Here is a 26,883-nt window from a genome sequence, read left to right on the forward strand (position 1 = left end):
ACACAAACACACACACACGTGGCTTACTTAATGTTTGTTAAGTTTTCATTTTCTAGAATAACTGTCATTATCTAGTTTTCTAGAGTAACTGTGTCATTATCTAGTCTTAATTTTCTAGAATAACTGTGTCATTATCTACCATCCAAGAGCGATGGAGAGAAAGAGAGAATGCTACAAAACTCACATATTTCATTAAGTTACTGTAATTTATCAGACATGAACATCATTTGCATTTCTGTGTAAATATTGTTTTTAAAAGCATTATTTCTTTAAATGTCTTTTATCTCTTGCCTGGCCAGTATTAAGAGTGGAAGATTTCTTTCCTGTGGTGATTACCAACAAGGAAAATAACTCTTCTGATCTTACTCAATAATCATGCAATGCAGATTTTTACTAAATTTGTAATGTTAAACTGATCACAGTTTTTTTTAAATTTTATTTAATTGTCTTCATGTTTCCTGGGTAGCTGATGGTGTTTTGAGGAAGTTTTGTATTTGTCTCGGGGTGCTTTGGGGTCTGCTATTTATTGAGAGGGAGGGGAGGAAAGGCTGGCATTTCTTTTCAGTATTTCAGTATGCCTTTTTATGGTTACAGGAACTGCTGCTCCTCTGTGTTCATCTCTGATTCAATTATCTCAGCTTGGTTGAATATGATACTTCCATTGTTTCTGTATTCTGGATACTACACACTAAAGACATCTTTCAATCAGATGGCCTGGTCCTTGTTTCCTCTTACCCATCCCACCTCTATTTTGATATTTTGACATTTATATTAGGGTGTGAGTTTTGTCTCATTTAACAGCAGATTAAAGTGTAAAGAATTTTACGCTCTTAATTTCTGAGAAATAAATTGTGTTCCTATAAATTTCTTGAAGGTGTGGTTTGATGTAAGGTTGTTTAATTTTGCTAGACCAATTAGAAAGTGGCTATCCTATGCCATCATGGCGCAGTCTATTCCAATTTTTAGATAGGTAATTGACTCTGAACCCACACCTCAGTATACATTTCAAAAGATCAACAATTTGCTGGAAAGGATCAGAAGGAATTCTGACTATGAAAAGCCTTTCCAGTATTGATTATCTTTCAAATGTTTTATATTTTCTGTTAAACTGTTCCAGGTGACTGCTACTCAGTTGGTAAAATAATGTCTTTGTGTGTCAAGATGGCAACATACAGTACTTTTTGCATGTTTAGTTTGTATCCAGAAGCAGTAGTATTAGGGTTAAACTTTAACAACTTGGCTGATGCTCTCTGACCATAAATTCCAGACAAGATCTTAGTCTCTATCATATCTTCACTCAGCCTGCTATATTTTACAATGGGTAATTTCAGAATAGTTAGTAGTCTTTCATAAGTTTTATCCTTCAGATAAGGTAATGTAATATTTTGGTAGCTCATTTTTGCACATTTTCCATTGATTCAGTGTCTTTATATTTTATGAACTCCACACACTGTCAGCATGTTCTATGTGGGGTTTGATGAGGGTTTTAAATAGTTGACATAAAGATTATGTATGGAGGTTAATGTTTATTCCATAATGCTAACTTTACAGTTTGATTGGCTTTGTTGAACTGAATCTGAACACGTTTGTAAAATGCCAAATGCTTGTCAGTGTTGACATCAATGTCCTTCTCCATCTCCACAACTTTTAAGTCAGTCTTGTCTAAATCATAGTTTATAGTATACTGAGGGGCATCACACGCCTTTTGTTTGTTGCATATCTTTCACATTTCTCAGGATGGAAATGTGGGAGACACTTTGCACTCCAGTCTTTCAAGCAGGAATATATAATTTTTCTTTTAGCTCAAGATAATTAATTTTTTTTCAACAAATCTAATGGATATAATAGGTTCTTCTTTTATAAATCAGAGCAAGAATATATGTTTCAGCTATCTGAGGTCTGAAATGTTTGTTTAAAAATTCCCATTCTAACCCACCCCACACAACCAAAATTAAATGGTTGGTCCCAAAAAAATTTTTCTTTCTTCTCACAAGATCAGATAAGAATGTTTTTCAAGATATGAAGGGGGTATGTGTTCAAAAATATTAAACCTGCAAACCCCTTGTTCCAGATTAAAAGGATTGGTCCCTTGTACTTTCTTTTCAAGAGTTTGATTAACGTTTTTTTTTTAAATTTCATATATATATAATATTGCTATTGTATTTGGGCATTAATATAATTACTTATATAGTACTTTTGAAAGTTTGAAGTCATAAAATCAACATTTAAGCCTTGTAAACCCTTGTGAAGCTGCATTCTTTGTTGAAATGGAAGTCACCCAGGGGTTCTAAAAATATTTTGTTGTTAGTGTATATAAAATAGCATCAAGAATAATCTGCTTCTTTTATATAAAAAAGATTCTCTTGATTTTCTGTATCACTATTGCCCCAGATAGGACAGTATTATTCCAGATGTGGCATGACATAGGCATTGTAGAATATCTTTTTATGGGTTTTTTTCTTGAGGAGGATACAATATTATTCTGTTCAAGAGATAAACCATGTGTAGTGTAGTCCAAATTTAAAATGTTTATAGAAGTTGCTTAAAACAGCCATTTTACTAAACCTTTTCAGTCAAATAATATCAAAACAAAAGAAATGTTAATGAAACTTTATGAATATATTTAAATTGTTTTTAGTTTGATTTAGTAAAATTATATTACAGCTTTGTTATTGCAAAAGACAGTAAGCTTGAAAATATGTTGAAATTGGGTGACAAGTTAAACAGCTAAATGAAAATGCTGTCAGAGAAATATTTCCATATTTGTGATTGAAGTGGTTTGGCACAAAGGTATCCTGCTTTTCTTGAAAATATAATGGTTGTACCCTAGTCTGCTATATATTATCAGTAGATGCAAGAACCTGAAATGACAACTTGCATTTTCCACAAATAGCTCACATTTGCGAGTGAATGGGTGTTAAATTCAGGAACTGATATAGGCTGCTGATTCCTGCATTGTCACTGATGGACATCTGGTATTCATCATAATATGTAAAAAAAAAAACTGACCTGTTTCAATGAACAAGGCCAGGAACCTGACTGGCAATTTCACTAGGAAATTTGAGGACTTTTACATTGGTCATGTTGGAATAACAGAACATTAGTAAAAATTCCATTTTCCATAACATGTTATACTTGGGGTACAAATTATACAGATATGCAGCTGAATACTTTGCTGTTATTTCTTTTATAATGAAACTTGTCTTTAAAGGACACTCAAAGGACCACACACTTTGTCTTTTATGGAGTTTAAAACATTACAAAAATCAGAAAAGGACCAGTCAGTGGTATTCTTAATGAACAGGTGTCTTGGAAGTGTCTGCTATGGCTGGTTGCTCTATACTTGTATTAACATAACTATTTAGCAGTTTTAAGGATGATTGTTTGTGAAATAGATTTATTTGCATAATAAACATTTTGATTAATCTGTAGTTTTGCAAAGCTTAGGGTCCAAGCTATCTGAAATCACTTGGTTGGTGTGCATTTTCTTGCACTAATTTTTATATTCTGTCATGTACTTTATATTTTCATTTGGAAGACTTTGTCTTTCTAGGGTTTCTTCATTCTTCTTTTCTATATTTTCTGAATTTTACTATTATTTCGAAAAATGTAGCCACTGGCTACATGTATTATTGCTTGAATATATATCCCCGATTAAGGGTCATCATTACATAGAAAAGCCTGGGGAAAAGTGCCTTGTGACTAATTTCCATTAACTGATTGATGAATGAGTATTTAATAGTTCATCAAATTTGTATAGGTTTAGGACAAGTTTGTTACCAGATACAGAATGAAAGTGCATTTGGCAAGTGAATTTTGATAGTATAGTCAGCTGGAAGTAAGAAGATACTAGTACACAAAAAATACTGATCTAAGATCATTTAATTGTATGGAGATGGCTATGATGGCTAACACACTTAATGAGATCACATCAATCCCCCCTCCCACAAAAGAAAGGCACTGCATTCAATTGACGATGGCACCTCATAAATATCTAAAGATTTCCTAAAGTCTCAAACTTATTCTTGACTTTTATCATTTGTATTTTACATGACTGTAAATTGCTGATTAGTAAAATTAAATAAGCATTTATCTGTTTGAAAGTTGTTTTTAATAAGAAACAAAAGTCACATATGTGCATTTTACATCCAGACTCTTGCAGAATTTATATAACTGCAGTGCATTTAGGTAACAAATAACATCACAGTGATGATTTCATAAAGTAATTATCACATTTGGAGCAAGCATTAACTAAAGTGCACTACCTTAAGAAGAACTGTTTTGAATGCTACATGTTTATAATGCTTGTGTATCTAATCTGTACATAAGTTGAACTGATACTGTACTCAAGCATAGGTTTTGCTCCATGGAAATTCTAGAGTGTTTCATTTGAACTATTTTGATAAAATATATGTTTGTATCAGTCTGTCCACAGTTACTGTAGCTCTTTAGCATGATTGAACAAACACCTGACATTTTGTAGACATATTTATATACATTTGTAGACCTACATGTAATTAGATTCATGTGCCACGTAAGACATTGTTGCATACAGTATATTGTTGAGCAGTACTTATTTGAGTGGTAACAGCCTTGTTGGCGCAGTTACAAGAATAAAATCCTGACATTTGGTTCACATTTGATTATGTGGATGTAGATGGCATGATTGCTATTGCAGAAAGGTGTGTCAGATATCAAGATGCCCTAGTCAGTCCCTTTGAGGGATTCTTGTCATTTGATACCATCACACTGCAATAACAGAAGTGGCATATTTTGCGGCTGTCTGTTCATACATCTATACTGGTACAACTGTCCATCTATCCATAATTTATTTTTGCATAATGGCACAAAAGTGTTAAATTTAGAGTCATGACAATTTACACACTTACTCAAGGACATAGGTCAATGACCTTATTAGAATTTCTGGCCATTAAAACAAATTTCTCACTTTCTACACCTTTTATGAAACTTTTGGACTTTGTCTTTATTTTGTGATAAACCTTATTAGCATGATTATTTATTTATTTATTTATTTATTTATTTAAAAAGACCCATATAAGAAATAACATTAAAAGGACAATAACATATGACAGGACTGGGGTTAGATTCACATCTACATACATTTATACATGTACAGATAACACATGTGTATTTGTCTGTTCAGAATTCTTGAAACATCTGTTTCAAAGAACTTTAAAAAACCTGAAATATTGTTAGTCATAGTATTGGTGTTGTGTGTTTCTAAAAATTAGCTACAGTTATCTTTGTTCTTTATTTAAGGGCTTTGCTTTCTTATGTTGACGCACATTTTTGTGCATAAAAAGAAGTTTCTGTCAAAGATTTTTTGGAATGTGCTGGTAGGCTGTTTGAATATTAAGTAAAGACAGTTAAAATGACTTTATACATTTACAAAGTCAGTAGTCTTTCTTCTACTCTCTAAGAGTGCTAAATTAAATTGTCTAAATTTGCTAGGTAGGAGGAGAGGCATAATCCTGACCTGATTTTAAACATAACTGTCAAAGACTTATGTTGAACCATTATATTTGTTTAGTTAAAGCAGTTTTCTGAGAGGACCAAATTTGACAACAGTATTCAAGTCTACAGTTCGCGAAAGATAGATACATGTACAAAATACATGTGACATATATTTACAATGTTGATGCAAAGCGTGTGCATTACTTTGGATAACATGGACATTAAAACTTAGGGTACTCAGCAGTTATATGTCCAAATCTTACACATAACTCTCATCCTTAAGTCTCACACCTTGCATTAAATAGCATCAGCATATAGGTTTTTGTTTGTTTGTAAAATTGATATACCACAACACTTCCTCACATTCAGTTTCAACTGCTATTTCTCACACCACTCACATACTGTTCTCAGCTCTCTAAATGACCTCACAATAACTAATCTGTCCAATAGATTTCTGCTAAATAATCATTGGGATTCAAGTTAAAGACACATTTAAATAAATTATTAAACATTTTTGCATATCGAATGAGTCTGTAGAATTACATCTGGAAGCTCCATCTGTAATTGCTCTAAGGACAAACCTTTGTGTTTTTTGCAGTTTACATGACTCCAAAGATGTTTAGGGTTATCTTTTATGGAAAATTCAATATTTGTCATATAAGCTAAGAATATGTTTGTATTTTATACATTTTAAGCTTTTTAAAAGTACTTTGCTAAAGAAAAAAGCTTGATACTGTACTGTTATACATGTTCATACTTCATATACTCTCTTCATGCTTTCTCCATTTTTCTCACTCCTCTGGTGGCCTAAGTGGTTAGAGCATCTGTCTCGGATGTGGGAAGTCGTGGATTTGAACCCCAGCTGAGTCATACCAAAGACTTAAAACAATGGTAGCAGCTGCCTCATTTGGCTGACGGTCTAGGTTTATAAAATATAAGAATAATAAGGTAAAAGGTTAAACAATTTAATAAACTGTATCATGGCATTCACAAATTACAGGACAATTTTTTCAATGCAATTGCTTCCAACCAAAACAAGACTTATTTAAATTGCCAGTTATTTTATCACACAAAATTAAAGGTGAGTGTTTCCTAATCCAGTTATGTTGGCATCTATGAACTTTGTTACTTCTTTTTCAGATACATATATTTCATTTCTTTCTTATTAGTTATGAAGGTTATTTCATAGAAAGCACTGTCAGACATTTTTTCTGTGCAAAGTTGTGAAAGTTCATCATGATTACAAGGAGTAATTGGTTCTTTAATATTATCATCAGTAGAAACAAAAATGTTATTGAAGTCATTGGCAATACAGTGTATGTTCATTGTGTTTGATGCATACACCGTCTTTTCTTATGGTGCAACAATTGTCAGAAAATGAATAATGAGATCATCTTTTACAAGCTCCTGGCTCTTTATAAATTCTCCAAATGTTTCCTGATTCCATTTTCAGTTATTTTTGGGTCTGTAGTGAAGGCATACTTGTTTGACAAATACATATTCTTGTTTTACTTGTTGGACCCAGATTTTTTCATGAAATTTTCATTACACAATTTATACAAAAACTTATTAATGCATTTATTTTATTGATTAAGGTCATGTTAAAAGTTGGAGCTTAAAACTAGATGACAGTTGGGAATTCAAGATGGACCAATACAAGCAGCAGAATGGAAGGGAACACTTTCCTCTTGGAACAGGTATGCATTATTGAAATGGTGCTATTTAACAGAAATACCTTGAATTTCACTTGAATCTTCTAATCTGAAGCACATTAAGTTACTAAATGTAGTCATTCATTCTTTTTTGCAAATAAACCTAAGATTTATCTCTAGCCTTCTGATCTCGAAAGAATACTTTGACAAATTAATGGCAAAAGAATCAATAGTAATTATTGAGGTTTACCAAATTTTCCCTGAATCTTATGATCTTCAATCAGATTATTCATCTAAAGAAGTAACAACAAGAAGTATTTAGGAAAAAGCTATAAGTATATTTTAACTTGATATATACGATGAAATCCCTCAAAACCAAAAACTCTTGAGACCAAATTTAATTTTCAATTTTTGGAGCTTTTTCATTTACTGTCTTTATTACATAAGTAGATTTAAAAGCACATTATCATCAAATGTTTGCCATTGTTTCTACAATGTTGGTTTTGGCACATAGTCATACTCCTTGTTCAGACTAATTTTATCTCATAACGATAGTTCAGTGTTATGGAATTTGGCTGGACATTCTGACGTATTTGGCATGCATGTGACATCAAATGACAGTTGTGGTTACTTAAATACATTTATCAAATGATGTTTCTTCTTTGAAAATCAGTTAAGTGAATGTGATTGTTACTGTTGTGTTGGTTTTAGTCCCCAAAGGCTAAAAAAATGGCGTGATTATTAAAACCTCATGGGTATTTCATTTATGAATAAAAGTTCTCATCCTTATTTATACCAACAAATAGCATCAATAAGCAGAATAATAAAATCAGTCTAACTAGACTTATCCACAAGATTTGCATTTAAAGCTGACCTTTCTTCATGGTGCAAAGATTGCAGATTAGGTTCATTTTGGACAGTCTGTAAACACACATTGAACATTTTCACACTTGGGACATTTTTGACTCACTGATAAAACTTCTAAAGTATTTGCTAACCATAAATAATCTGACCCAGCATGTGTCAGTTGTGTTTTACTTAAGGCATGACCACAGGCTATTTTTGGACCATATATATCAATGTTTGAATTTAGCAGCTGAAATACATCTTCAAATCTGAAGTGAGTTTTATATGCATCAGGAAAGGACAAAACCTGTATTCTGTGTACCAAGCATAATCACATATAGATTTTCTTAGCAGAGGCTTGAAAGTGTTTTTAATACCAATGTGTCCTTAGGTTGCATGGTCTTAATCAGATTAATTAATACCGTAATTAATATCATTGCTCAGGCTGACATCAAGTTAATATTTTTCATATTTCATATCTTGAATATTATACCATGCCATCAAAAGTGTTTCTTATGTTTAACAGGTGAGAGGTACAGGTTTTAAGGCATCAGAATATATTTTTGTAGTCATTTTGCTGTACCCATATTAGGACTTATTGAATAAAATGTAGCAAATTCTGGCATGAAATAAATTGAATCTTATACATTTTTGTGCTTATTTAATTACATTTAAGAAACAAGTTCCATAATTGTAATCTTCTGGTTTATTGCAAGAGATAAATAGTTATAAAATGGTTTAAATTTCATTTATAATAAGCACTCATTTAATGTATTGTTCTTTTCAGATTTTTCAGTAAAGCTTTTTGTAAGTCATTAAATGTTTTGGCAATAATTGGTGAATATTTACAGTGAATCCTGGGTATGAAGAAGAAGGATTCCATTACTTCAGTGATGTCAATTCTTCAGCTGGCTTATATCCAGGCTACAATGCCAACACATCTGCACACATTCCACTGGACAGGCGAGGGTCAGATGCCTCTAGTTATCACTCTGACACAAACACTGGCCCAAGGCATAGATGGGCTGCTCAAGAAATGAGGGATACTTCCATCCTTTTGGAGAGACTTCCAAGCAGACAGCTTGGTAATAATAATTTTTTTAATAATTGTATGCAGTACCTCTGGTGAGTATATGGGAGGAATAAAGAAAGTTAATAACACAGTTATGCCTTTGTGGGTTCTTGGGATTTAATCAGACGTGGTGATGACAAAGAAAAAGAATCACCAGAAGATCTACAACATATACATATGAAATATATAAATAATTAAAAAATAAACCAATCTGTCACACACAGACAACTCACAAAATGACATGGTGTGGAATTATCTGTCACACACAGACAACTCACAAAATGACATGGTGTGGAATTATAAAACTCTCGCAATGTATCCTAAAATTTACTTGTGCTGCGTAGTATGGTGTACAATAGTTATTTTTTTCAATACTGTTTACAAAGTATTGAATAACTTAATGTACCCGGAAATGTTGAAGTTGACTTCTGGAGAGTTGTTGGAGGAGTGAACATTGGAACAGATAACTTGTTAATAGAAATAGCAGGTGCATATTAGGCAAGTGCAATGCAAGCAATGCACATACTACCCACCATACATGCAACAAAATAACATGTATATGGACATCACTGTACTGAATATTTAACACCAAAATACTAAACACACACAAACAATAACAATAACTAATGCTGGTTTACATGTACATATGTTCTGTGTAGGGTGCAAAAGTCATTGTAATTCTTGCTAGTTAGTTTCTTACAGTCATGGAAATGTGTATGAAAAGAAAGGGTCTTGGATAGCACAGTGAATAACGCTTGCTTTGAATGTTCTGATTCTGGCATTTGCAGGTGTATGTGATCACTGATTCACGGTTGGTGGTTTTCACCAGGTTCTCCATCTTGCTGCATAATGAAAGACCACATCAGGCCAACACATGAGTCATTGAGAGCACATTTTGATAAGTTGGTAGAACTTTTTAAGTAGTCAGCTTTAAGTCAGTACAGCGTAAACTTTAAAGCAAAACAACAAAACGAAACCCAGTTTAACAATACAGTCCAGCATACTTCAGGCACTTGTGAAAAATAAAGTCTTCAAATTAATGTCTTCCAGGGGTTTGTAAGTGGCACACAATAATGAATTTCATATTTGGATGTATATAAAGACCACTTGCCCATAAAGACCCTTTTTGGTTAATAACAAGTCAGTGGCCTACTTTTATGATAAACTTCTTCAGCTGCTTATGCTTTCCTCATTGTCGGGATAAATTTTATGCTAATAATCTCTTTAGGAAAATTCATATCTCAGTTGTGTACTGATGCAGCAGGCAAGTTCAGTGGTAGCCAGAGGTGGGACAGGTTCTTTTATATTACATTATATCCTTACAAATATCGAACACTTCCATGATCATGCAATGGTGGTTTCTTTCATGTAAAAAGAGTACTGGTTGCAGTTCTGAAAATTATTTTACCTAAACATTGCTCTTTCTTAAAAATCTAGCCATTCCAGAACCCTTATATCTATTTTTATACTTGTATACATGTATGTCTATCTTTGTGCTTCTATCTATATCTTCTTTTCTTTCTTTGTCTGCAGTCTGTCTACACATGTAGTGTTTGCACTTATCTTTTGTGATAACTTTAATTATTGATATGTTTTTTTAAGGCACATATAAAAACTAACAAGAGGACAAAAGTTATATTTGTAAAATAAATACAATGCAAATTCCTTTAATCATTTTATTATTTTACTGTATGTTTTTTGCTCCTATATTTTGTTGTCATATTTTGGGCCAGGCTTAAATCTCCCTAGGGCTGGTTCAGTTTTTCAGTCAGCTTGCCCTGGGAAAGCTGATTTGTATAAAATTTGTAAAGCCTTGATAATTATTTTGGCCTTTTCAGTATATAAGTTCATGACTAGAAATGGTTTATATTAGGTGACAGTGTGGTGAGAATGCACTAATACCTTGGGGAAATGAAATCCTTCAATTTGGTTAGGCCTACCTGCTGGTCTCTGGCCCTCTTAGCCAGAAAAGGAAAAAATAAGTTTTGTGTGTGCTAGAGGAACTCTGGCAATAAATAGGATATTCAGAGTGGTTTCAAAGTGTGATGGTCATCTAGTCAGTTACTAGTTTGTGAGTATGTGCATGGTATTTACTTTATCTTCAGATAAGAGTTTTTTTATGTCAGCCAAATAACTTACCTGGCAACCAGTAATTGTTAAAAATTTGGAAATTATGGTACATGTATTCAGAAACTTAGTGGATTCTGATATTTACATAGTACATGCACAATGTATCAGGGCATGGACTATGCCATCCTTTAACAGGGTGGAAGAATCTTTGACTTATATTGCATCAGTTTGATTTATCATCTTAGTCATTAGCTACTTAGTCATAATATATGAAATGGAAATATTAATGATAATAAGACCATTTAGTGTTTAATAAGCGATCACTTCATTTCTGTCATGGAGACCAGGCTACATGCTGGACTCTAATATTTGGACACAATGTCTTCTTTCTCCAGCTAGAATAGAACATAGATGGCAGAAATACAAAGAAGTGAGTGTAAAAGGTAAAAAATGTATTATGTTAAAAATAGAGGATTGTAACATCTTTTTGTGTATTTGTTTGTCAGATGATTTTAGCAAATACTAAACTTCACTAAACTTTTGACATGGATTTTATTCATCTTGAAAATCTTGTTATGGCTGCTTCTCGTGAAAATAACTAAAAATCTTCACTAGAAGGAACAGTTTATTGACATTGATCTTTCACTAAAAGACAATCACGATATATAGTTTGCCCTAAATGATAATTGTGCTGATCAGACCTCCAATATAGCCACAGCGGGAGCCATCTTGAAATATTAGAAATAATTCCCCTAAATGACTGGTTATAGTGACATGGGCTTTCACTGAAAATGGTGCCAATCTAACATTCATGAATAACACCATGGTTGCTTGTCATAAAATCTTCTGAACACTACTTCTCTTTAATTGATAATTATAGTGACATGTGGTTTCTACTGAAATATATCTTATGATACGTAGTTGATCCACAGTGAAAATTTTGCTGACCAGACTGACAACATGGCAGCCATGGTGGCCATCATGGAAATATTGTTATTGATATTTGTCTTAGCATTGGGCAATAGCATAAATTTGGAATAAATCTTGTTATTGATATTTGTCTTAGCATTGGGCAATAGCATAAATTTGGAATAAATCTTGTTATTGTTGTTAGTCTTTAATAGAAGGTTGTATTGTTGACATGTGGTTTTCACTAAAACACTTTTCATTATATGTAGTTGGTCCAGAGTTAAAATAATGCTGATATGATCTCCAAATTGGCCACCACAGTCACAGGCCACTGTGAAAAATATAGTTAAAGCTACTTCTTGTGAATGTATAGTCATAGTGTCATGTTGTTATTTTATTTAAAAATGCATCTTTCTACAGCATGCAGTTGTTTCTATATTGAAATACTGTTGATCTAGCCTCTAAACTGGCTGCCTTAATGGCCATCTTGACTGGTTTGGTTAATTTTGTGGGGTGGCCAGTTTATTTGGTTGAGGAAGAGCCACTGACCCATGCGAGGTATTGGTTAGATTTCTCACATACCACACAGGTCTTGCCAAGACTTAAACTCAGGCATACAGTTGTGAGATGTGTGAATGATATGTAAAGACAATTGCCTTCAACGACTCTGACACATTTTGAAGATGCTTATATGGCTACTTCTCTTGAATGGATGGTTGTATTGGCATGGGTTGGACTAAATCATTATATCAGTTTGTAGCTGGTCTGAATGAGAATGGTGTTCATCTAAACTTCAACTTAATTATTAAGGTGGCCAGCAAAAAAAATCTTGTTACCACTACTCATCGTGAATGAATAGCATCATTGACATGAGAAGTTCTTGCAATTTTTAGTTGGTTCTGAACAAAAAACTTGCAGATCTGACTACCAGCATGTACACACTTTGTGAAGGTGTGTAAGTTAAGACCTAACTGATTATTGGGTTGGGTCAGAGTCAGTGCTTTTATATTTGTACCTCACTGCACTTGTGAAGTAATTTTCTTGTATATATCCAATGAAATTTGACCAGACTTTGTATTTTTTTATTATTATTCTGGTAAATAATCCAATAGAAAACACGCTATTGATTGGAAGGTTAAAGGTCTTGTCCTTAATACTTTAGCTGTATTGGCTTGTAATAACCAATTATTGTTGTCAAGTGCAGTTTTTGAATATATCTTAAGAACACCTTGAGTGGTGCCATTTTGATAACTTGACCTTTTCCAAACAATGTTAGTAATAGATTTAACCAAACTTGGCATGTGAGGATATCTTGATAGTGTCTGAAATGAGTTAAGTTATCATCTGTCCAAGAGGTCAGATTCAGAGTTATAGACCATTACAGATTTTGTGTTGCAGTTCAAGGTGTCCTGTGAACATCTTAACTTACCTTTGTAACAAAATAATTTTCATCACCTAATTTGGTATGTTTGAGTTTCTCAGGAATATCCGAGATAGTTTCAATATGATGGACTCCATTTACAGGGCTGATCAAATCCCAAAACTAAGTCCATGACTATTTATATTTCATTGTCGGACAAGTTAAACAAAAATTTAAGTAACAGTCTAGGACAAGTGCTTCTTCTCTTTAAAACAAGTCGGGCAAGCGCTGAAAATCTCAGAAGTTGGAGTTACTAACACTCTACTTGAATGACTTTATTAAAATTAAATGAGAATGAAATGAAAAATAAAAGAAAACGAGAGTTCTCTTTAAACAGCCTTTACCCATGCCCTATAAATAAAAGCATTTTCAGGGATGGAAATTTTTTGTGCACTCCAGAAGAAGAATGGTGATGAACTTGGTGCTGATTATAAGAACAGACTCACGGCAAGAAACTGTCTTCCATTAATTGATAAAGTCTGAGAGAAAAAGTTAGGGAAAGTCTGAATTCTGGTAAACTCATTTTTGTTCTTCGTGATGAAAGTACAAATGCAGCCATATTGGAGCAAGAAATAGTGTATATAAGATACCCTGATAATAAAAAGTTAAGCCCTTTGAAGAAATAAATCTGTTGTGCATTATTGTTTTTTTGGTGTTTCTTCTATGGATTAAAATACTGGCACATCTCATCAAATCTAGCAAGAGGGTGAAATTTTGTACAAGTGTAACTGTATGTAGGACAAGTGAATTTTTTTACACCACTTATTCAAGACAAGCTCTTGAAAACTTTTGATCAGCGCTGAAATTGTTTCATGTACATGTATTTATGAGGAAGTAATTATAAGAAATTAACTTTATTTACAGAGCGTCTTGCCAGTGATGTTGCTCAGAAGAGTTCTTTTAGACAGAAATCAAAAAAGAGAAAATCTCTTCATGGGACAATCCACATTCCACGCGGGAAGGATGTGTCAAAAGAGCTGATTGACCAGTATGAGGAAGACCCCAATTTAATAACTGATTTTGACATCAAGGACACAACATTACCTTTGTCTAGCAAAATGAGAATCAGGTACATATGAAAATAGAAAGTAAAGCCTCCTTTTCCAACTTTTATGATACGCCTACTTTGCCATTGCTCATGAAATTTGTATTAGTTTTCCTGCAGCAGTGGTGTTATTTTGTCAATTTTAAGAATTTGTGTCAAGGTTTTTGTTAGATCGTTACTGTGTAATCTATATTTAGCCCACAATTAATAAATGAAAATTTTATCTTGCAAACGAGGTCATTGTATTGAATTTACAAACATTGAACAATGCTGAATTCTTATTCTGGGTCATTGTTTCTTGCTTGTATTTCCTATCGGCATTTAGTATAACTTAAGGTGTGGGTCATAAAAAGCTGCATGGGACATATACTCTACCTGGTTGTGTATACACATGCTGACATTGTTCTCTTCAAGGGTAAAAATTGCCCAGTAACCAGCATTAATGGTTCTACACCAACCCTCTCCAATACTCGTAAGTCCTCTCCAAACTGCACTAAAGGGTCAGGCGCATGTCTTTCAGAACTGATTGAGTTCCAGAGACCAGTATCTTGCTCACTGATGCTAAGTTGGAACCTCTTGTGTCTTCTTTGGGTGCTATCTGAACATCCTTATGAATCTTTTGATGCATCCTTTGATAACCGTAGCCTTCAAACAATAATCCATCTTCCTGATGTCACTGAGGGAAAAGAGTGAAATTCATTTCTAGCCAGTTGTAAAGGGTTGTTTACATTTCATTGGCAACTATGATTTGGTCTCTCTTCTTTGCCCCTCAAGGATTTTGGCAAAAAATCTGCTACATTTAATAACTGCTGTTCCGGTTGAAATCCCCATTGTCAATCATCAGTGCTGGGAATGATCAACGCATACTTCTTTGCTCACTCGGAGTTATTGATTTTATATGTCAAAATAAAAAGTGATATGACTGGGTCATAACCATATTTTTCTCCCTCTCAGAGGTACCTCATGCATTACCAGCCACCATATTGAGGTGAGTTGCTGAGACTGTTAAAAGAGCTTATCAGTTTCTCATGAAAAATAAAGCCCATGCTGTATCTTGGACCTTTTTGAGACATTTTCTTTTTTGGATGCTGTCATGAAAGTCACCTCTGGTGATCTCACTCTACTTTATCATTGTTTTATCTTTTGTATTGTCACACCAATGTGAGGGCATTTATGCTTTGCGCCCAATTATATCAGCCCAACAAGTTGTAAAGCCATCCACCAGCCTGCAGTAGAGCACGTTAATGTCAGGAACAGTAACTTGATAACTTATCTTTGGTCATAAGCCTCCATCTGGACTAGCAAATTCAGCAAAACAGTACCAGGAAGTAATGCATATCTGCAATTATTGCTCAATTTCCTCTTTCCACCCAGCTTTGGTCCAAGTCAAAGGAGGTTGATATTCCAGTTTGGAAGTTTACTAAGGTATCAGGGATCATGCTATATTTTATTTATGACCAACAGTTAATTGGAGGAGGGAGTAATCTCTTTGAACTGGAGACTAGGTCTAGGAAAACAAAACAACACAGTATTAACTATTACATAATTAAAATTAGTTTTACCCTTCTAAAAGCAATGCTTCATGTCTCAAGATTTTGTTTGACAGTTTAGATCAGAAATGACAAGTCTATTTCTTTTTTGTTTACAAGCCTGAAGGACAATAACTTAGGATAAGGGAGGGATTCAGCCTAGAATTGGAGCCCCAGCATAGGACTATTGAGCTCTTAAGTACAAAAAGCATTTGCACAGTCTTGGAACATTACATCGTTTAATCATTTTAGATAAGTTCTGATAGAAAAGTTTGTTTTCATTGCTGTGGCATTCAATGGACTGTTTTTGTGATTAGAATAGAAGTGGGCATATCAGATTTTGATATTGATTACAAAGTAAACAGAATTAAAAAATGTAATTAAAACATGAATTTAACTTGACAAAACTTATTTAGTTGTTTAATTTGTATGATTGATTGAAATTTTAAAATTTCTTTGTGTTGGTTCAAAATTAAACCACAGAACTGCTCTTTTCAAGAATAAGATAAGTGATATATAAAGCCATTATTCACCAAATTTTATTGCTTTTTTTAAATGTTAATCAAATAGGAGTATTTTTCTATAAGAGAGAAAAAAGATCCAAACCTGTCTCTGCATTATAAGCAGATTTGTGAGTTATAGTGGCTTTAATAAGGGAATAGCATAAACTCATTGCGACAATGGTCCTTATAGACTTGAATATTATACTTACAGGAATTGGACATTGTTTTTTCTATTAAAAAAGTTATGAAAGTTGTATTTATATAAATGTTACATCTGTACCTTTTATCTTTTATTTTTTAATCATATCAGTGTTCCATTTCTGGAAGTTCTTACAAAGCAGACAGGAACTTTTGTTAAAGAAAGGGGCATTTTTTGCAATAAAGGACAATTTTTATAATAAAAAGGCTTGATGCCAAGAATGAAAATTTAGAATTTAATATTTTTTGGAAGTAATAGAAATAGATAAAGTCATTTGCAAGTTATCCAACATTAAATGAATGGAAATAGGAGGACTAAATAGAAAATAACACAGATTTATTTTAATGATCTTTAGATAAGCATAGGGCACTTGTATAGACGTGGGGGGGGGAATAGAATAATGCTGGAGGGCATTGAAGACAACTTTCAGCACCCATCTATTTCTATTTTTCTGGATAACTATGTTTATTTTTATCTGAAACTGTATTGTTCTAAATATTTTAGGAATTTACCATTTATCATTTTTACTACCAAACTTTTTCTTGACTCTAATAGCCAGGATATATTGATGTGCCATTGTACCCTATATGTATATACATCTGGCTTTCAGCATGACTGGATGGATAAATTGAATTGCCATTGCATCCTATAAGTATATACATCTGGCTGGATTGGATTTCGGTGTGGCTGGATTGGATTTTATATTGATTTGCCATTGTACCATATATATATATATATATATATATATATATATATATATATATATATATACACATGGCTTTTGATGTGGCCAGATCGGATTTTATATTGACTTGCTATATATATATATATATATATATATATATACACACACACACACACACACACACACACACACACACACACACGCGTGGCTTTCAGTGTGACTGGATTGAATTTTATTTTGTTAGCTTGCATCCTGTTATGGTTAGATGGTTAGACCATTATATTGTAGGCATATCTGACACCAGTATGATTTTCTATATGATACATTTATAACAATGTATAGTTTATTGCACAAAAACTTTTCCCTTTTCTGTGTCGCAGGAGCATAACCAAGCAGCGACCTGGAAGATTCAAGAGTTTGAAATACAGCTGTGGAATTGTAAGTAAAATTAGTTAAAATTTTACCATATTTGAATAACTAAAATTTTCAATTTTCCTTCACAGATTACTGGGTTTGTGCAAGAAAAGGTAATAATTATAACATATATACAGCACAGTGTGTTAAATTTGACTTAAAACTAAAGAATTGATTTTCAGGCCCATGACATATCTACAGAAATAGTGAACACATACATATTTATAAAGTCTCATATTATATTAAAAATTCATCTGTGAAAAAGATGTTTACACAGAGAAAAATGGGAGGTATTAATATTACTTGGAACTGTTCAACTGTCTTTATATTTCATCCATATGAGACATTGATTATGAAAAGAAGAAAGGCCAGGAACCCATCTAATGTCACTGGTAATGATGTTACATACCAGTGGACCATTGTATTGAAAGTTCTTTTTAAACAATTCCTTCTTTGGATTGGTATTCATTTGTTTGTTCATTTGTGTGTCTGTTCATTACACCCTCAGTATGTTGCATCCTTTTTAAACTTGTACTCATGAAATTTGGTGTTTGGATGCATCTCAGCCATAAATAAACTTGGTCATGGTGACCTAAATTTGACACATCGGTTACTTTTTACCTTTTCATTACATCCTTGGTATTTTTCACATCATTTGTATCTTGAACTATACACATCTTGACTAATGAAGATTTTTTATGTGGACAATTCTTTGTATATGTTGAGGCAGTGTAATGGGCAGTATGTATTACAGAATTATTCCCTCTTCCATATGGTGGCTCAGACATTAGCTTAAATTCACAACCTGGCCAAACCAGACAAGTTTGGGATTGTGGAAGATCTTTCTGCAAACTATTAATTCCCATTGGTACTGCATCATTTTTCCATACCAGTCTTATCTTGTCATCTACACCATGTACACTTCTGCAGGCAAGTGAATTTGTGCATAAGAGTAAACACCTTTTTTGTCTACAAATAAGAAAAGTTATGATTACGCAAATTTCCCTTGCCCAGCAGGATTAGTAGCAATTAAAATATTTAGTCTGGGGTTGAACTTGAAATGGCAAATGAAAATATCATTTGGTCAAGTGAATTTTCCAGTCATCCACCTGATCTGACAAGTGCTGATTCAGGGCTGAAGTGTTTCTCTTTGAGGAAAAATGATTTTCTGAGAGAATAATGTCAACTTTGTTCACTGAAATGCCATACTCGTATGTTTTCCATTTTGTTTTTGGTCATAGCTTGTACAAGCACTTGGTTCTCAGTCTTCAGTACTGATAAATGCTGACAGGAGGGAGAACAGACTGATCTTAGTTTTTAATTACAAAGGTATTAAAAGGGTCACCGAATCAATTCTGGAAAAAGTCTTTCACACAATCACTCTTAATGTCATCTTTTATATTTCTATCATGACTCGTTCAGTAATAGATTATTCTGGGCAAGAACACAGTTTTAATACTTGTTCAAATGGATGAATGTTTTTTTTTTCTAGAGATGGTTCACACGGTTGGTTATGATGTGAAATTTCACCATATGAGTTGTCAGCAAAATCAAATGAAATGTACGAGCTTAGGTTTAAGAACATATAATCTTAAGTGATGAAATGTGCCTTATAGGAAAACTTACAGTTTCATGTCAACAGGTGGTCAAATCTAAAGAAAAAGCTATCATAAAAGTTATGGCTTTGTGTTATTAGTTGGTCAAGTCAAATAAAAAACAAACCCTCTTTTTATGAATGTGGTATTTTTTCTGTTTGTAATTAACTGACAGACTATTTGACCTATGATCTTGGTACTGCCATGTCATTAATATAACAGTAAAATGAGTGAGTTTGTTCTGAGATTTTGCATGCATGCTATGAGAACACATTGCTTAGTCTGAAGATTTTGTTCCCCCATCATAGTCATCAATGGTGGCATAGGCATTATGTACTCCTTTAGGTTAATTTTCAGACAATATTAATAATAGCAAGGATAATAATTATTTACAAAGATTAGCTCGCTTAGTATAATGACTATTCTCCCATGACTATTCATGTACATCATGAGGGTTCAATACCACAATATGAAAAACAGTTCACTGTGACCAGCTTTTATGTTCTAGTGATCATGTACAGTTTTTAACTTGAGGTCAGTTTCTGGAACATCGTTGCTTGAAAAGATATATGTGCATGCATCATGAGGAGCACTGCATAACCATGTCAAGAGTATGATACTTGGTCAACTTATCATGACTATGATAACAAGTACTCTTATTATGTTTAGGTTACTTTCTATAAAACTGTTACTGGTATTGTCATGAAAATACATACGAGCATGCATACAAAGGAGCACTGCATGACATTGTCAGATAGTCAAGTAATTATATATGCCATTTATATTCAAGCCAGTTTCTTCTTCAAATACACTACCAGATTATAATACCTTAGGAGAACTACTTCTACCTCACAAATCCAGCCCTCCCAGGCTAAAACATTTTAGCTAACATGTTTAAAGTTATCTGCCCTCCTAGGTAGCAGTTAGAGTGATCTCCCCTTGAAACAGGGATTGATGCCAAATCCAATGAGTGCTTCAGTTACTATGTCCATTTGAGGGGCCTTGCAATCCACATTCAAGCATTTTTGATGATTTCTACCTTAAAGCACTTTGGTGCCCTTGATAAACACCTGCATGGGTTGTGATTGTGTCCCCTCACTTTGCTATAGCTGTATTTAAATAGGCGCATGTTTCGTATGTGATATAGAAAACTCGTATAATATGCTCTGTATACAGATAAGTTTTCTATATTAATCTTGTTTTATCATCCACTTCCTTGTCATACTGATTTTACCTTTATAAGACATCATTTGGCCTTTTCTACAGGTAAGATTGTCTTATAATTAATATTATAGTGTCCACTTAGTAAGTATCAATAATGATGCTTTAGTACTCCAGCTGTAGTGGCAGCCATATGTCCTTTTACCAGTAATTGTTATATTGTGTAGCTCTTTGCATACACTCTGAAGTTCAGAAAGCAGGATGCATGCCATACTACACTTGTATATATTATCCAATCTATTTTGTCTTACAGATTTAGACCATGGGCATGAGAAGACAGATAACCCTTATATGTGTGGTTGTCAATCACTAAATACATGTCAGACTTGCATGTTATGCGCAGAAGTCAATGGGCAGCAATACAAGGGGTACTAGATGGCAAAGCTCACAAGCGCTTTTTCAGGGAATTGGATGTTTGACACCAGATCACTTACTGAGGAGCTCAGTAGAGAGCAAACAAACAGTCTCAGTTACCATCTTGTACATCATAATTACAGACAAGCTACTTGGATCAATATCCCATATCCCATTCCAATCTCAAGAACTGGACAACATCATGCCAACCAAGTTGGCATTGTTCCATCATGACTAGACTCTGCCATATACCTTGGATCATAATGTGTCATGACCACAATTGATCCATTCAGTTTCAGCCACCAGAAGAACAAGCTTTGTCCAGTTTCATGAACCCAGGCTATATAGGCACTCTCATGGATCAGTGTAACCTACATAGTGCCACCAGGTACTCCCTGCATATGATGCCCAGTTTTGTGCCTCATTATCTAAGACATTTCACATCACTTTGTTCTCAAGTCTTTGCCACTCAAAGGAAGCCTATACTTAGAGACAGCTTGGAATCATTTCATACTTGGGACTTTCTGCAAGTTGGTGAGCTACCATCCTCAACATTCTTCTTGTACTTCGCAGGTAGCACAAGAGATGTCGGCTTCAATACCTCTATCTGAAGATGACAAAACTTGCTCACAAGTCCCCTCATTCTTATTAAATATTTCTTGATGCATGAAGGCTCAGCCTTACAACTTCAACTGAAGAATGTTTTTGCCTACTGCCACTGGAGTTATGAAGTCCTCCTCCTCCCTCTACTGCCTGATCTAAGTTCCAGCATCAGTTTATTATTGACTAGAAAGGAGGAATCTTTACTTTTAAATTACTTCCACATTCTGGACTGCTTATGTCATTAGTTACAAGACCCAAGCATGAAACAATTCTTTTTCTCTCAAAGACCCCTTCCCTCAAACTAGTTGGTGGTTCTGTAAGGCCTACACAATGGATTAGAAGTCTTAACAACAGACAGCAGTTAGTGCTGAATATCGTGGCCATTGCTCTATATTGGATCTAGTATCTATGGCAATCTTTCAACAAGCAGAGCAAAATGTATCTTCTCCCACCCCGAATCCAATAGGACATGCATGGAAATCTGTTTCCAGAATGGTCAACATCTTAACAGAGCTGCCCAACACACTGAGGTCAACGCCATAAAAGCAGCAATGAACTTACAACTCACAAAACAAGATGCATGCTCTGCATCTCCAACTTTCTTAAGACAATTAAAAGGCCAAGCTACACTTGCAACCTATATCATCTAATCTCCTCATTAATGGTAAGGTTGATGAAAATCTACAAACAATTCACCAAAAGACCAAATTTCATCCTCCAGTCTTAGCTACAGTGGAGTGATTTTCAAAGCAATCAACTAAAAGATTTCAGGAATGCCCCTTGGACAAATGACACTGGGAAACAATCCTACTAATTTTCAACTGTCGAAAACCACATTTCTCCTAACAAAATTTGGCAAAAGCCTCTGTTTCTCGGTGGGCAGCATTTTAGCTAAAGAGTTTTAGCCTGAGAGGGGTGGATTTGCAAGATAGTAGTAGTTCTTCTAAGTTATTATTATCAGGTAAATATGGAGAAACATATTTTACTAAAAGAATTGGTTTCTCTGACACATTTGCCTGCACAATCGAGTTTCACAGATAAGTGACTGTAACCTATTGTTCAGGCTTCAGGGACCATATAAGCTTTTAAACTGATTTGTACTCACATCCATGTGAGTTCTACATAACATTTCAAAAGTAGGTCACAGTTACCTATTCCTTGGTTCTTTTGACAATTGATGTTTAGATGGTTTTATTGTATTGTCATGTATACTTGATTTAATTTATATCTGATTTAATTGCATGTAAGTTTTAAAATCTTTCAAGTTTTTTAATTTCATTATATGTCAAAATAATGTACATATAGTTCTGTTTACTCTGAACTCATACTTTTTCCAGAAAATAGTTTGACCTTGACTGTTCATTTTGTAAACACATAAGGCTGACCTGGTTCCCGACCTTAATTCAAATTTAGTAACTGTCACGTCAACATGTTTATTTAATTTATTTTTATTGTGGAAATAATAAGAGTGTGATCAAGGCTGAATTTAATAAATGACCCTAGGTTTGTAAATAGTTTTTAGCGAAGCAAACAACTTTTTATTCTCAGAGTAAAATGATTGGTTCTTGTCAGGGTCATGCTGAGAGTAGATGATGTAAACATGATCATGTGACCCTTATCCGGGCATCTGTTTTTCGTGATATTCAAGATTTAAACCATTGCTTAGAGAGAGAGAGAGATCACAGTTGGGCTTCTAAACACTAGGATGTGAAGGTGTTTCTTTTGTGTGTCATTTTGGGAATTACATTTTAATGTTTATTCAGATTATTTGGATTCTAATAGATTAGTTCATTTCTCTGGAAATATTTTGAGTGCTCATGCAGAATTCTTGAACAAAGGAATTTCATTAATTCAAACACTGGATTATTTCTTGTGTTCCTTCAAAGAACTGTAGACAACAGTACAGTACAGGATATAGCATATGTCATCGCCTTCCATCTTGGATTCTTTGTTGGGATTCAAACTTGAATTCATTAGAACATTTCAGTATTAGGACTTCTAAAATTGTTTTCCTGGATTATTCTTGGATTTGATTCTTAAAACTGTAAGTTCTTTTTTTTTTTAAACAGTATATTTTCCAGGGAAATAAATTATTTCTTAAATTTTTCAAAGCTTGTTGTTTTCACTCTTTCTTGTGTTGCTGTAATTTGAGCCTAAACACGTAACAGTATCCGGTTACCTTTACCATCATCAAACTGGATATAAGTGTATATGCTGACAAGTACTGCATCACCTATCTGAATAAATATGGGCATGCAAGCTTTGCTCTCTTCCTACAAATTCATTTCTTTTCTTTTTTTTTCAGATGAAAGTAATAATAAATGATAATGATCTGTTCTTTATTTTTTTCTAACAGGCATGGATGCATTTCAGGCAGAAGATGAGTGACTTTGCTTTCTATCTACAACTTTGGAAGGGTCATATGAAACAGATAGAGGGTCACTTTGGCACTGGTGTATTGTCATATTTTCTTTTCCTGCAGTGGATTTTCTACATTAATATTCCAGTCTTCATCGTGACATTTGGATTTGTCATTGTGCCACAGCTCTTGGACTCTTCAAACATTGGTAGCAATAAGACTTTTACTGGAAAAGAACTGCTTCTGGGCACTGTGAGTTAAAATTTATTTTCCTGTGAATACTTTTTGTCTAACAATGAACAGAATAGAATCAAATTTATCATGGTATATTGTGCAGGAGGGTTGTACTATGTTCTTTTGATGGTTTCAAGCATATTATACACTGGTGGCACTGAGTCTCTACTTTTCACAGTTGCTTGTGCACTATACACAAGTAAATACAGTATGTACTGAAAACAATGCTCCAGGTAGATGAAATAGAGAGACTATTTCACCCTGTGACCTCAGTGCCTTTCTAGCTGGCCATTCCCTTTTGCCTCTCTCCAGATCTTATAAACTTTTCTGTCTATTGTCTGTCTATTTATATCAGTTATTTCCCTGTTTGTTTAATATTGGATAATATATAAATGTGCTTTTCATATGTTTCTACTTCCAAAAAGATGACATTTTCAATTTTGACAGCTGCATCAAATTCTTTTATCACAAAATTAGTGCCCTTATTGCTAAAGGTACCTGTCTTCCCACTCAATCTGTAAGAAGTTCCTTGCACTGGAAAAGAACTAATTTTCTTGTATTTTGCATAAATGAATTAAAGTCATTATTTCTCTCTTGATACCATTTTTGTCTCATAAAGGTGGTTTATCATCCATGCATCAGTAAATTGCAATAATTTCTCTGGTGATGGAGTATCAGAATCAGACCTTTATGTTAGATATTAGTAGAATGAAACATAAACTAAATGGTCTCAAAAATAAACATTTTCTTGTTCTCTTTCTCTTCCTATGGAGGAAGTAAAACAAGATTGCTGAATCCATCAGTCAAAAATGTGTTTTATTAAATCTACCATATGAACATTGGATGCTGCTACACATGCTCTTCCTAAGTTGAAAGTATATCAGTTATATCAAGATAGAGCAGTTATTAATCCAATTGAGGCTTGAAAGTTTTTTTTATGGCATGTACATTTTGAGTCATTCTGGAAAAGAGTTTTGTTTTCTTCCCAACTTGAGTCTGAAATGAATAACTTAAAGAAATGATAAATAAAACTTTGTTTCAGGGATTCAGTCAGTTCTACAATGGATTTTTGCAGTGATGCAAACATGGATGCTGTTGTATATTTTACAATACACAGTAATGTTGTGATATGTATTTTATTAAAGGTAAATATCATTATATGTATTGTATTGCCCAAAATCATCTGGGCACAGTCCAAGAAGGTTCTTTACATGTTGGAAAAGATATAAGGGTCTCAGATGTAACCAGACCTCCTGCTTTTTCTTCATTCCTCCCTGACTGAGGGAATCTCCACTAGATTCTCTACAGACATTGCTCAGCAATGTAGATGGTGGTCCATTCCTCTCTCAATGATGAGACCTATTGCCTCTGCCTTGAGTTATCAGTTATATTCCCTGAAGTGGCGGTTTTATCTCCTCAGTTGGATCATCCCAAGTGGGTATCTTATCTGGAAACTGGACATGCCTTGCCATTAAAAGAATTGATGCTGTTGAACAGAAAGTCTGGTTTATAGTCACCATAGCTTCTCATGCTGGCCTCTTTTCAACTACTTCATTCAGAATTCTGTAAGAGCCCTCGATGAATCCAACTGCATTACAATGTGTGCTGGAAACTGTGGCCAAAACCTCCAGGCTTATGCTTTCTATTTCATTGAAGTCATTGGCAAAACTTATTATTTACATCTGCTGTGATGTTGCATTGGACTCTTCAGAGGTCTTACTTAACCATAGTAAAGACCTTTTAAAAGCTGCTTCTCTGGAAGCCAAGACCCTCTTTAGAGGACTCATTCTACCCTGACTTCCCAAGATCTGAAGGATCATGGGCACAGATCCTTTAAACTGCTCCTGTTGCATCACAATTGCCAGGAAACATGGTAACACAAATCACCTTCAGAGGCCATCCACAAATTTCTTTAAACAGATGCAGCCTCAGTTGAATCTACAACCTCAGTTTAACCCTTTTCCTCAGGCTCAAGGCATGATTGACCGGTCACCAAGAAAAGTGGGAAGTTTTGTCTCACAATCAATATCTCCACTTTGAACCAGTTTGTTCTGGAGGAACCATTCCAATTGTGGGTTCAGCTCTTTAGAATCCCTTCACTCCCAAAATCTTCACCCAGGTTATGGGAGTAGTAGTGGCATACCTTTGATTACTAGGAACTCTGATTCTCCAGTATTTTAATGACTGGTTGATACACAGTGTTCAGTTATAATCCCTCCATCAGGATCTCTTCCAGTTCTGGTCTGCATTAAGTCAGTGGGGAGTGAGAGCTCATTCCATCCCAGGACTTTTTTACATGGGTATGAACTTCGTTACGAACCAGAACTTAGTCCAGGTCCCGTGGGATCGGTTACATAAAAAATCCTAACACTTCCTGAAGTGCTGCAAGCAAAAACATATTTGTTGGCTTGTCTTTACCCATCTCTATTGGGAACCTTGAATGGCATTGCAGATCTGTTTCCCTTAGGATGTCTAAATATGCGTCCTTTACAGTTTCTCCATCTTTCAAGGTGGGAACAACTCTGAGATTCTTTCTCAGCTTTGATTTCATTAGGACTAGATTTTATAACTGTTTCTGCTGGTGGATGAATCAGACAGGTTCCTAGCTATGTTCTCATACATATACCTGATACCAACTCTTATCTGTTTGCTGACACATACCATCCCTGTTGGGGTGCTCACTTAGAACTGGAAGATG

The 26,883-nt window shown here is 34.2% G+C and overlaps 1 protein-coding gene across 3 annotated transcripts in view; it reads left to right on the forward strand.

The window, feature by feature from the left end:
* Positions 1–26,883, forward strand: part of LOC149806099 (transmembrane channel-like protein 5) — a 103,939-nt gene that overhangs the window by 863 nt on the left and 76,193 nt on the right. For all 3 annotated transcript variants that reach the window (XM_089950977.1, XM_089950978.1, XM_089950976.1), the window contains exons 2-6: positions 7,071–7,172; positions 8,825–9,058; positions 14,309–14,513; positions 17,786–17,843; positions 23,949–24,203. In XM_089950977.1, the coding sequence (XP_089807103.1) occupies positions 7,121–7,172; positions 8,825–9,058; positions 14,309–14,513; positions 17,786–17,843; positions 23,949–24,203 (804 nt within the window). In that variant the 5' untranslated portion in view covers positions 7,071–7,120. The remainder of the gene's footprint in view (positions 1–7,070; positions 7,173–8,824; positions 9,059–14,308; positions 14,514–17,785; positions 17,844–23,948; positions 24,204–26,883) is intronic.

Source organism: Sinohyriopsis cumingii, chromosome 2 (genome assembly GCF_028554795.1).
Source record: "Sinohyriopsis cumingii isolate HCF-2022 chromosome 2, ASM2855479v2, whole genome shotgun sequence".
Classification (NCBI taxonomy): domain Eukaryota; kingdom Metazoa; phylum Mollusca; class Bivalvia; order Unionida; family Unionidae; genus Sinohyriopsis; species Sinohyriopsis cumingii.